General features: G+C 36.1%; 2 protein-coding genes across 7 annotated transcripts; one reads left to right on the forward strand and one right to left on the reverse strand.

Annotated features, from left to right (window-relative positions):
• Positions 1 to 2,114: 2,114 nt before the first annotated feature.
• On the reverse strand, positions 2,115 to 4,111 carry LOC103400025 (naringenin,2-oxoglutarate 3-dioxygenase). The gene is given in 3 exon segments (NM_001293925.1): positions 2,115 to 2,417; positions 3,139 to 3,567; positions 3,746 to 4,111. Coding segments are annotated over 3 exon segments (1,098 nt in total).
• A 5,543-nt stretch (positions 4,112 to 9,654) lies between these two features.
• LOC103400954 (uncharacterized) lies at positions 9,655 to 12,191 on the forward strand. 6 transcript variants are annotated; one of them, XM_029090593.2, is made up of 5 exons: positions 9,655 to 10,088; positions 11,003 to 11,092; positions 11,201 to 11,228; positions 11,331 to 11,384; positions 11,731 to 12,191. In XM_029090593.2, the coding sequence occupies exons 1-5, from the start codon at positions 9,920 to 9,922 to the stop codon at positions 11,816 to 11,818; spliced, it is 429 nt and encodes a 142-aa protein (XP_028946426.1). In that variant the 5' UTR covers positions 9,655 to 9,919; the 3' UTR covers positions 11,819 to 12,191. The 6 variants fall into 6 exon arrangements, 1 of the variants encoding a protein (XP_028946426.1); XR_003767548.2 differs by lacking the exon at positions 11,201 to 11,228 and having other exon boundaries at positions 11,569 to 12,191; XR_001785732.3 differs by lacking the exon at positions 11,201 to 11,228.
• Positions 12,192 to 13,763: the final 1,572 nt, after the last annotated feature.

Below are 13,763 nucleotides of genomic sequence, written 5' to 3' on the forward strand. Positions count from 1 at the left end.
CACACAGGCAGACACACCACTTGACCTCCCTAGGCTAAAATGGGTGCCCCGATTTCCATATTAGACATCCAATTGATGAAATTATGTTGTTTGGTTGTATTTCAGTTAAGGGCCGCCACTTGGTTATTATATGATTCGACTATCCGACCATTGGATTGTCACCAAACTTTAATACATTGTAGTATATAATATTTAAGGATGTTAGGAATGGATGGATCGGGAATCTGACGTATGAATCTTCCCGGATGGATTTTCTAAGTTTGTAAATCTAAAACGTTGACCGCCACTTGAATTTGCAGTTGGTGGAGATCCAACTGTTGGATCGTAATGAAATTTTAGTATGTTGTTCTAGAGTATAATTTAGATCTTTGGAAGTTTCGGATCAGAAATCCGAGGTGCGGATCTTCCGGTTTGAGTTACGTAGGGTTGTGGGCCCTACTATCGACATTCGACCGACGATTGACTTTTGGTCAATGGGTTTCAAATCATTTTAGAACGTCATTGGGGATGTGTTTTATGTAAGTTACATGTTCTATCAATAAGAATTATGAGACATGATTTGATATTTGTTCTAGGCGACGATCGTTAGTGACACCTTGATATTTGTGCTAGGGAGTTATAACGTGGACTTCAGGTGAGTGGGTCTTTTCTTTTTTTATATTTTATATATATGATTGATAGTTTCCATTTATGCATTTGGAAAAAAAATTCTTACGTACGCCTGGTTTAGGCTAAAGTTTATAAGAATTAGTGAAATAACGAAAAATTATGAAGATATCATAAATCCTACGGGATGCATATGTATGCTTATAATCTTTGATGCCATGATTAAATAACGTTATAAGAAATGTTGCACTGTTGTGAAATGCCAAAATAATCCTACGGGATGCACATGTAAGTTTATTATGTTGATTAGAATTATTGAATTATTATGGCATGCTTATATTTATGAAGTCTGCTCATCATTGCTGCACCTGGGTGTTAGTGCTCGCCTAGGGCCAGAGTCAGTCTTTCACATGTATGCTCACCTCTGTACCACATGTTCGCCTTGGATCCAAGTAGGTGTCATTCTTGTTGTACAAGTCACATTAGGCGATTCCGACTCGTAGGTAACCGCAATAATCGTCAATCTTCATGTGATCGTAGCACTAGAGCGTATATTATGATTACACCCAGTCCTGTCGTACGGGTCGCATTAGGCGACTCCAACTCGTGTGCTAGCATAGTTTGTTGAGCACATGATTTTACGTATGTTACTGTTGAGGTTTTGTAATTTTGGGATGTCATGCCTTATTTACGTTTTGCAGGCTACGGTAAATATTTTCATACTATACGTAGTATGTATATTTTGGAAACTATACATGTTTTACGGCGAGGGATTATAATGTTTCCAAAGGTTTTTATTAAAACTTTATTTCCAAGCCCACTCACCCTTGTTTTTCACCCCTCTAGGTTTTAGTAGCTGAGCTTTCATATCGACGAAGATTCCTGGCAAATCTTGGGGTAGACGGTTACCTTCGATGGTATAATTTCTCAACTTGTTTTACTGTACTGTACTTATGCTCTGTCATCACGTGTGAATTGGGTTCATTTCCGCTCACAGCGCACTCTTGTATTTAGACACTTTTAGGTGTAAATTTATTCACATTTCTATATCACCACACTTTATGGCTTCATCACCCTTCAGGTGTCGGCCATCACAGCTCGGTTCGGAGTCCAGGTGGACGTTCTAGGTCAAGGTGTGTCAAGGAGGAACTCCTCCTTAACCTTGAGGAGCCAAGCTCTTATTATTATTTTTTTTCATAAATGTTACATTTTTTTTATGTAGGAAAAGACCAATATACCCTAAAATTTGACGGAAAAATGGCAGATTTGACAGAAAGATCATTCATGCAACACAGAGTTAAGTTGGAGGATAAGAAACTAATATGAAAATTCAAGAACAAAAACTAAATATGGGATATAAGTTCAGGGGCCCTTTACTACCACGAATGCTAAACAGATTGGAGGGGAAGCCACGCACAAACCAAAGCGAAGTTACGAGTACAAGAAGTGGGAGGAAAAGGTAAAAGTAGCTATAGTTCCACAAAGAGCTTTGAAGTGACTGGAGAAGTCTAAGCAAAAATGTCGTCCACTGGCTTTGTATCCACTTTGGCTTTCTCCAAGTCCTGCAGTTGCTGTTCCTTGGACAGTTTTTTCAGCCTGGCAAGCTCAAGATCCTTGCTCATCTTCTTCTTGTACATCTCGGTGTAGGTGATTGGCGCCTCGAGAATCGGCTTCTCTCCCTCCCTCACACTGAGTGGATACACTATTGCTTCTTGCGCTGGGTTCTGGAATGTGGCTATGGACAGCCTGCTGCTGTTTGAGTTCACCACTGCTTGGTGATCAGCATTCTTGAACCTCCCATTGCTCAGAAGCTGCTCAAACAATTAGGCATAGTAATTCAATCAGTTCAATTGACTCAAACCCCTATTTTATTTTTCGTTTCATGCTAAACCTTAGTGTTACGTTCATCCGCGTGTGAGTAAATCCTGATTATTAATGCACCATGAATCTCACGCTCAACATATAAATGTGAGATTCAATGTCAATTGCCAACAGCGCACTGCAGGTGATGGATAAAATGTGCGTTGTTATTTACTAGAGAAAACCCCGTATAACTAGTTATTTACTCAACTTTTTACTGGTTTTTAATTTCTTTAATAACTTATAAATAATAATCAATAGCTCCACCAAATTTCAACCAATTATTAAATATATGAATAATAAAATAGAAATCAAATACATAATAATACTAAACAAATATATATACGTCCCTATCTTGCTTATTCACATGAAGAAAATGACATTTGCCCACCACCATCGTCATATGAATATACCCATTTTATTTAGTTTTTTAAAAGACACGCGAGCACATCTATAATTTTAACAAACAAAAAAAACTGAAAAATGTATAAAGATAATATAATTCCATTATGTACGACTTTTAAACAATTACCATGCTAACAAATGTTTATAAATGTAATTTTATTTATGCACCAACTTTGTAACGTTCTAATAAAACTGTTATTGTTCGAGCTAAAAAAAGTATTTGTAAATTGCTAAGTTTAATTCTAAAATTGTGTAGTATTTACTCACATGACCATGATCTCCAAGATTGACCACAAAAGCTCCTTCCACTGGTTGAACGGTGATCCACGTTTTCCCATCATCCCGTGTAGCCTGGAGGCCCCCAACTTGGTCTTGAAGCAGAAGGGTAATTGTGCCCGGGTCGGTGTGGCGCTTGAGGCCAAGGGTTAGGTCGGGCTGAGGGCATTTTGGGTAGAAATTCACGACGACTTTTTGGTCCATGTCCACACATGCCTTTGTCAATGCCTCTGTATCCAACCCCATGGCTTCTGATAAAACCCCCAAGAGCTTGCATGCCAGCCCCATCAACTCGTCACTGTACTTCTTTGTCACCTCCCTCCAGGCCTCAGGCTTGTCTGGCCACCTCGAATAGTCCCGGTGACGAATCGGATATGAAAAGTAGGTCACAATTTCACGCCAATCTTGCACAGCTTCTCCCTAAATTTACAGTCCGTCAAACATTTAGTAAACTATAGATAATATTACTGAAGTAATAGCTAGTAAATAAATTTTAATAGCTTATATCTAAAAATAGTAATAAATTAACAAAGTTTATTTTAGTATCAGAACAAAAGATCCTGAGATTTCGACTTCCTATATATAGCATTGTGATCACCTGTAAATGACTGGACACGATGAAGCCACCCTTTTTGCCACCGGACATGTCGAAGCGGAGCTTCTCCTCCGATGGCAAAGCAAAGAACTCTCTAGCGAGACCGGTCATTTCCGATATGAGCTCAACATCAACCCCATGGTCAACAATCTGGAAAATACCCCAGTCCTCACAAGCCGCTACAATCTTCTTGCAAATCTCGCCCCGGCGGCCTTCCACCTCATCAATCCCGGCAAGCGAGATGATCGGAATTTCGTTGCTGAAGTCGTTGTAGGCAACCTTTGGACGCTCGTCTTCGTCTCGGACAAATTTTTGTTGTAGGGTTTTCTCATGCGCTATGGATGTGAGCGTAGTAGTAGCAGGAGCCATATTTTGGTGTCGAATTTATTGGTTCTGTCTACTTGGTATTGGCTCAAACGAAATACGTTTTGTGTTTGTTTTGGTGTCGAATTTAAAGGGTAAATATATATCTATGGTTGGGTTCGCTACAGCTACCTCATGGCTCGTGGGGTCACCTACATTCATAATTAAGACTCACAGCTACCACTTTGTTTTTTGGCTTCTAGAAACCGAAATATTATGTCACAATCTTTTATTGATAATTATTAAATGCTCGTATTATGGCGGTGACATGTATTCATCTATGTTTTTTTTTTGTCAAACGATAAATTTTGTTAGATACAGGGTTTGAACTCATACTGTCATGCAAGGATTGAACACATTTTTATCACTGTGGAAAAGAGCCACTTGCATCCATCCATGTTTTAGATTGATATATTTTTCAAAACATTCTAGGGAGCCCATTAATTATGTGATGGTTACTGTTGAATTCTAAATCTAACCATCAACCGCCACATCATGTTATCTACAAAAAAAATTGTTTAAGTAGATAATCTCTCTAGCATCTATTGGGTTGTACTTTTGCTTGGTTACATTCTAGATTGTCTTTGGACTTTCCTAACCTTGTATTAGTTTTTATTTATTGAAATTAATATGTTTGATTAAAACAAAATATCACACTGACTAAGAAGCTTCAATCCCATAGGCAAGTGATTTTTTTTTTCTTTCTGTTTTAGGATTGATGAATGAGAATGAAGAAGGAGATAAAAAGGATAATAGATATGAGAAACGAAGAGTTTTCAGACGGTTACATGGTCATATGGGGTAACTAATGTATTCATATTATAACAAATAAATTCAGTCATTAATATTGAACCCTATATTCATTGCCTCGCATAAAAAACAATTTACAAAGAATATATATTTTCTCAACCAAAAAAATAAAAAGGAAGAACACATAGAATGGTTTTTAAAATAAGAACGAAAATACAAGTCGTGAATTGCTGCAAGGTCAAATATCATGATGTTCTTATTATAACTTAGAATAGTAACATAACTTACAATTAAAAGAATTAAGAACGAAATTACTCAATTGAAAAGCAAAAACGTATCAAACAATCCACAATGTTTAATGATGAGTTAATTACAAGAAGTGAAGATCTAACGTGTCTATTAATGTTGGTTGGGTTAAAAATAAAAATGTTACCAAACAACTTTGAATGTTACATACTTGGTCAGTTGATTGTTAGTTGACTAATTACTCACTGGAACTTGAAAAACAATGAGTTGAATATTAAAACCTTAACCACCAAGACACTTCATTACGGAAAATATTTTTGCCCATCACTCTATTTATCACTATTAGAAGAGTTTAAATTTCAAGATATATGTAGTAAATAGACATAAATCTTAAAATTTAAACTCATCCAATGGTAATAAGTAAGATAATATGTATTACTACCATTTGAGGGTGTTGAGCAAAAATACACATTATTTCTTTTTTCTCTTTTTAATTCTTAAGTCAATGACGTGTAACTTGTGATCTTTGTTTAAAGTAGGGATGACCATTGAAATACCAGATAAGTAAGGCGATTTGTAGGCGGAAATTGCGTCACGTGATCTTCACCTAACCATTTGCCAACCTCCTTTCAGTCTCAGCTAGCCATGCCCATGCATGTGCCTACCCACGCCCTTTGTTAATAACATTCAGTGTATGGATGTATGACTTCCTTTTGGTCTCACTTCCCACAAAGTCACCAACCGTCGCTGCTTTGATAGAAAACTTCTGAGTGCTTAATTCCTACTACTAATATATAAAACTAAATTAAAATTTGAACCGAGTTCTGATACCACTTGTTTTAGAATACATCTTCTTAACTCCTCTCTAATCATGTATACTGTCACTTGTAAACTTCTATCTTACAAGACATTGATATAATTTGAGAAAAGTAGTCCTCCTTCATTACGACAATTTACTTTTTCTATTTGAAGCATTGTCGGATGCATTCCTTCAATAACAAGTATTTGGCATGACGATTGAAAATAATAAAAAAGAAAATACAGAGTTAAGTTACTAGATAGGGATGGAGCCAGAAATTTAACTAATAAAGGGAACCTTAAAAAATTTAAGCTCCACTTTTGAGCAAATAAAGTTAGTTTTTTTACGAATTCTGAAAAAATTAGTTACAAAATGCCTAATTTTATTCTTCTATTGTCTAATTTTGTCTTTAATTGTTGTATTGACAATCTAATGCTCATCTATACTAATTAATCAAATACATGCAACTTGGGGGCATTTAAAAACTAAAAGAGGATTTTTCACTATTTTAATATGATTAATGTCATTTAGTACCACACTAGTACAAAAACATGTTTGCGCGACGGAACCTTGCGCGACGCAACAAATTTCGTCGCGCAAAGTATGTTTGCGCGACGCTAAACACAAAACGTCGCGCAAACGGCTTTTGCGCGACGACACTTTGCGCGACAAAGGCTTGCGTCGCGCAAAACATCTTTGCGCGACGAAGGTACATCTACGTCACGCAAAACATATTTGCGCGACGCAAGCCTTTGTCGTGCAAAGTATCGTCGCACAAAAGCCGTTTGCGCGACGTTTTGTGCGTCGCGCAAGATTTTGCCGCCAAACCAAGAATCTCAACCAAGATTTTGGCGCCGAAGCTGCTTTTACGCGACGTATGTGGCGTCGCGCAAAGTCGACGACTTTTTTTTTTATAAAATAACCACACACAAGAGCCTTTTTCTTCACACTCAACCTCCCTCTTTCAGACCCTCCATCTCTCTCAACCCTCACCATCTTCACCTTCAGGTATTGTATTTATTTGATTAATTAATTAACTATTTATTGATTACATGTATGTTTGGAATTTTTTTTTTTTGTGTATTTATGTTTTTCTTTAATTATCTTTGTCAATGCTTATTTTTGACAAGTTGAGTTATGGTTTTGAACAATTGAATGAGTGGAATGAATGACTAAGAGTATGAAGGATTTTGATAGGTTTAGGGAAACAAAAGCTAAGAAATTGCAAATTGCTCAGTTAATTTGATCTAATTTAGGGATAGATTGATGTGTGCTAAAAAATGGATAGATTTCATTTCTCACCAAATTGGGAGGAGGAAACTACAAATTGCCAGTTTACAGCTTTGTCAAACCACTATTCTATTACGTGGTTAGTAATCATTTTAGGTGTAGTCTCTACCATTTACCATTTAGAACACGTGGTCTCATCATTTAGGTCCTTAATAAAAAATAATTTTAAGGCAAAAGTGGAAGGGGTAAACAAGAAGTTAAAATTGTGGAATGTAGAAAAAAAAAAAACAAACTTTGCGCGACGTAGGTACACATGCGTCGCGCAAAATATCTTTGCGCGACGAATACCTACGTCGCGCAAAGTGTTTTTTTTTTTTTTCCTTTTGCTTTTCTTTTGGGGTTCTTGCATTGCCTTTTTCTTTTGTGGTATTCACTTGTGTAAATGTTTTAAATTGACGATCGAATTAGTTCCTTGTATTCATATAGGATCCAAGAGTGTAGCTGTAAAAAATCATTAAAATCGGAGTTAAAATAACCGTTAAATTATGATTTTTTCGTTTATGACCGTCGAAACATTTTGTCCTGGTACTTGATCTCTGAAGGTTTGTTTTTTGCCATTTTTGGCGTATAAGATCTTGAAGCATATACAAACAAGTTTGACGGTTGGATCGTTGAAACTAGTTTCATACAATGCGTATCCCATTAAAACGATAGATTCCCTAACATTTAGATTTTATTTATACTTTCATCAAGTATAACATAAGATTTTGTGGTATCCACTTGTGTAAATATTTTGAATTGACGATCAAATTAGTTCCTTGTATTCATATAGGATCCATAAGTGTAGCTGTAAAAAATCATCAAAATCGGAGTTAAAATAACCGTTAAATCGTGATTTTTTTTTATAACGGTCGAAAATTTTTGTCCCGTTACTTGATCTCTGAAGGTTTGTTTTTTTCCATTTTTGGCGTATAAGATCTTGAAGCATATACAAACAAGTTTGACGGTTGGATCATTGAAACTAGTTTCGTACAATGCGTATTCCATTAAAACGATAGATTCCCTAACATTTAGATTTTATTCTTACTTTCATCAAGTATAACATAAGATTTTGTGGTATCCACTTGTGTAAATATTTTGAATTGATGATCAAATCAGTTCCTTGTATTCATATAGGATCCATAAGTGTAGCTGTAAAAAATCATCAAAATCAGAGTTAAAATAACCGTTAAATCGTGATTTTTTTGTTTATAACCGTCGAAAAGTTTTGTCCCGTTACTTAACCTCTGAAGGTTTTTTTTTTGCCATTTTTGGTGTATACGATCTCGACGCATATACAAACAAGTTTGACGGTTGGATCGTTGAAACTAGTTTCGTACAATGCGTATCCCATTAAAGCGATATATTCCCTAACACTTTGGATTTTATTTATACTTTCATCAAGTATAACATAAGATTTTGTGGTATCCACTTGTGTAAATATTTTAAATTGATGATCGAATCAGTTCCTTGTATTCATATAGAATCCAGGAGTGTAGTTGTAAAAAATCATCAAAATCGGAGTTAAACAAACCGTTAAATTGTGATTTTTTCGTTTATAACCGTCAAAAAGTTTTGTTCTGTTACTTAATCTTTGAAGGTTTTTTTTTTGCCATTTTTGGTGTATACGATCTCGAAGCATATGCAAACAAGTTTGACGGTTGGATCGTTGAAACTAGTTTCGTACAATGCGTATCCCATTAAAACGATAGATTCCCTAACACTTGGATTTTATTTATACTTTCATCAAGTATAACATAAGATTTTGTGGTATCCACTTGTGTAAATATTTTAAATTGACGATCGAATTAGTTACTTGCATTCATATAGGAACCAGAAGTGTAGCTGTAAAAAATCACCAAAATCAGAGTTAAAATAACCGTTAAATCATGATTTTTTTGTTTATAACCGTCGAAAAGTTTTGTCCCGTCACTTGATCTGTGAACGTTTTTTTTTTGTGATTTTTGGCATATGTGATCTTGAAGTATATATAAACAAGTTTGACGGTTGGATCATTGAAACTAATTTTGTACAATGCGTATCCCATCAAGTTCAATGGTGTATATATATATATATATATATATATATATATATATATATATATATATATATATTTATTAAGTAGATTTAAATTTATTTATTTTGTATGTATAACACTTAAGAAACTGAATGGTATGTGTATTTATTAAGTAGCTTTAAATTTATTATTGTAGCTTGGGTCTAAATTTTGTTAAAAAAATATATTATTGTGGGTTTTATGTAAAAAAAAAAAAGTTTAAGGAGAATAAAGTTAATTTTTAGTAAATTTTATAATAAAATTTTTTTTTGAAATATACTTTGCGCGACGACAGAATGTGATCGTTGCGCAAAAGTACTTTGCGCGACCTCATAATTTATAGCTGCGTCGCGCAATTGTTACAATTTTGGCGGTATAATTGAAACAAATAGGCGCTTTTTTAGGGCTTAATTGGAAAAGATTCCAGACGCTACCCGCCCATCTGTCTCTCTCTTCCCTCTGGCTCGCTCGGTCTCTCTCCCCTCTTGCTCATCTCGCCCTCTCTCTCACTCCGTCTCGCTCACGCTTAGAGCCGAGTGCTTCTCCTGCTTATTTTCACACAGCACAAGCTCACAATCTCCCCTCTCCTCACCCAGACGACGTCGTTTGCTTCGGTTTCCTCTGAAGAACAACTTGGAGTTGAGAGTCCTTTCTCGTTCTCACAATTGGCTCTGCGTGCGACTGTGTCTGAGCGATGAGCAGTCGAGCAGTGGAAGACGACGCACTGGCCAAAGCCGCAAGAGCTGTCGAAGCTCTTTACCTCCTCCGAGACACCTACTTTCCGGCCGACCCGGATGACAAAATCTCCAGATTAAACATCGATTCCGATCTTGCCCTCAACCTCCTCGATTCCATTCCTCTTGGTAATTTTTCCATTTACCCATTTCGTTTTAATCTCTGTTAATTCCATTTGAAGCTGACCTATGTGCCCTTTTATTATAAACCCGATTTGTGCCTTTCTCTTTTGTGGGTTTTCGTTGATATGCTCGTTTCAACTTTGAAGTTCCAATTTTGGACTACATTGGTACACATAGAAGCTTAAAATTTGAGAAATAGACTAAAAAGTTGATGAATTCAAAATCTCCCCCTGATAAAAGTGTTGTTTCTGTAACGATAATGCCTACATTGTGTTCTCGAATCGCTGTCACTGCTAATTCCTTTATTATTATTTTGCACTTGTATTTGTATCTTATTAGTTCAAGTTTCAAACACTGTGTCTTTTACCAGAGCAAAGAAAACATCCGGCTCAATGTGCGAAATACGAATATCTTAGAGGAAAGATACTGGATGTTTTACCGAACTATAGAAAAGAAGCAGAGGATAATCTCTCAAAGGATGTAAGAATGCATTGTGACTTCCTGTAGTTGAGCATGTTTGTAATGCTTTCAGTTCACTTCCTGAAATATAAACGGCGATGTAGGTTAAGTTGAATCCATCTCTTGCAGATGCTTGACTATGTTTAGGTAACTGCACTTAGAAGAAGGGAGATCTATCTTCAGCCAAGAACTGCTTTAATCTTGCCTTAAGCAAGGTTCTTCTTGATTAGATTTTTGTAGTTTTATTACAGTGACCTCTCGATTCATTGTACTATAAATTTTATGATTGATATGTGCATTGCGTTTGGAGGCATGGTCCAAACAGGCAGATACTTTGTCAACTTTCGATGCTTGAAAGAAAAATGGCTCAAGGCAACCATTTTGTCGCTCAACTTGTTTTTCCTGTTGTTTTTCATGATGTGTGTGTCATTATGCTTACCAAGTTTTCATCATTTTTCTAGGTACCGACAATGAGGCAGAACTTGTTGATGAAAGCATTCAACATGCCAAGGAAGCCATAACTCTTGATGTCAAGGATGGCAATTCATTGTGTAAAATCTCATAATCAACCTTCTCAAAAAGTTTTATGTTCTTCGGATTTGAGTAAGATTTATACTTGATAAGTTGTATAGCATGTAACACTTCTGCAATCTTTGAAGGCATACCAAAATGCTGCAAGTGCTTAAAGTAAGAACTACCGCAGAGTCAGTTGTCTATGTGTTGTATTTCTTGTAAGTATGGATCTTCTGTCAGTTAGAAGATGTTCTAATGTTTTATGTTGCGTATCAGGAAAAGGATGAAAGAATGCAGTCCAATCCAGACCTATATTTTAACTGTGCCACTGTAAGCTCAGTTTTTTTTGTGTGGAATTAATACTCATAAGTTTGTCAAGTAGATGATGATCCGTCAATCTTTCTTTTCTATGAATCAGCGTCTAGATAGGTTAAAGATAGAGTTTTACTAATACAAGTGGAGAGAATAGGAAACAGTAATGATAAATTATATATTATTTTCTGTTTTTGTTAAGTAAAGAGGAGGATGTATGAAGTGACATAAGTTGGTGTTGATGGTGGCCCTGCTGCAAAGGATTTGGCTCCCAAGTTTAATGTGTTCAAGAAAAATTTATCTGTTAAGCTAGGGGTTACAATACTGGAGATAGACGTAAGTCTTTTTATTTCTTTCTCTGCAGTTTCTCCCTTGGATTCTATGGTCAGTTGCGTATTTGTAGTTTGACTTTTGATATCGGAATTCAGATTTCAATTAGCTTGCTCAGTTAGTGGGTCGTTTCCCAAAAGCGAAAATGGACATCATGGAGTTAAACCCCAATTCTTTTGAATTGGATTGTAAATCCGGTTTTCGGCCTGGGAAGCCCAGGAAGGCGAGATTGCAACCCAGTTTTCGGCCCAGGACGAGAAAATGAGTATGATCTTACGAGCTTTACAGATGCTCAGCCTCCAAATCTTGATGTCAGCACTTGATCTTGCTCCACCTTCGACCTCCTAACCACTTCGCTTAGTCGATACCCAGTAGCTTGATGCATCAAGATTAGAAGACTACTTGTTGTAGTTTTTTTTTTTATATTTTTTATATTCGAACATCTTGTATGTACATTTTCATATATTTTATAAATAAATATTGTTTCTTGGTTTATTAATTATTGTTTAGAATTTAATTACAATATTTATTCTTCTAAAAAAAAATTACAATATTTATTAAAAATTAAATAATTTTTGCAAAAAAAAAAAGGGTTTGCGCGACGAAGAAGTTCCTACGTCGCGCAAAACAACTTTGCGCGACGCAAGTCCCTACGTCGTGCAAAATCCACTTTGCGCGACGCATGTAACCCGTCGTCGCGCAAAGTGGATTTGCGCGACGATGGGTTACATGCGTCGCGCAAAGCCTTCTGTCACTGCCTTGCCGCGACGGTTTGCGCGCGACGAAGGTGAGTTGGGCAAAGTTTTGCGCGACGTTTTTTTACTTTGCGCGACGAATGACCTGCGTCGCGCAAAGTGTTTTTTTTACTAGTGCCACAATCTAGTGGTATTCCTCTTCACTTGTAAATGAGAGGTATTAGGTTTGATTCTCGCCAAAGGCTATTTTGAACCACATTATTGGTAGCCCATTGTGAGGTTTAACTCATCCCCCTTCCCTTAATATAAATAATATCGTTTGTTAAAAAAATGATCAATAGAATAATTTTTAATACAAAAATATGGGTGAGAAGGGGCATGTGCCCCCCTCTTAGCCTTACATCCCTCCGTCCGTCCATGTTACTAGGTTGAAGGTCTCTCACCCATAACTCCTATTATGAAGCACACAAAGTAGTCATTATAGCCACACAAATGAAGTAATACTAGATGTAACCACACAACTCCTAAATTCCTAATACAGTACATCTACGTAGGGAAGGCACACGTGTAACGTTAGAGAAATTTCGTGTATAATTGCATAAGAGCATCACAACCCTTAGGGCTAAATATATGTAGACTAAGTATCCTTCGAAATGGAGGACAAAAGATTACTTGGATGGATAAATTTAAAATGCCACACATGATCACAAATAAGAGATTTACGAATGAATTCTTAGTCACTTGCAATTCCTCTTAACATTTCGTATATACGCATTTAAATCCATCAGTCTAATATCCTGTAAAGTGTGAGTGATTGAAGTTAGAGTAACAAACATTCATAACAAATGATTTCTTAAACTCTCAAGTAGCTAGGTTGTACAGTACACATTAATTTGAGGTAAAACATTACTATACTTACTGTTTACGAGTACAATGCATTCATTGGTAAAAAAGAGTGCGGTAGCGATGCCAAAATATTGAATGTTAATGCCTATACTATACAAACTCCAAAGGGAAAGAAATCATGAAAGTTAATCAATCTGTGCGGAAGGCGCTATATACCAATGTGTTCCTGCTATTTCTTATGTTTGGAGGAGATGCGCGAGTATTGCAATAGTTACCAAATCAAAGTTGATTAAAATTACAAATGTCCAGAAGGTTTTTTTTTATTTATTTTGTATTTTTTGAAAGAATGACATTTTATAACCAAAGGCAAAACGCCAGTAAACAATAGTCCAACGGGCAAGCTCAAGAGGGCCTGTGAAAAACCTTACCGAGAAAAAACAACTTAGGAAAAATTCCAATGAAGGAAAAGATCCGAGCAAACCAACAACTATAACAAAATATTTAAGTAGTTACAGACTTCGATAAT

Source organism: Malus domestica, chromosome 02, assembly GCF_042453785.1.
Source record: "Malus domestica chromosome 02, GDT2T_hap1".
NCBI classification, from domain to species: Eukaryota; Viridiplantae; Streptophyta; class Magnoliopsida; order Rosales; family Rosaceae; genus Malus; species Malus domestica.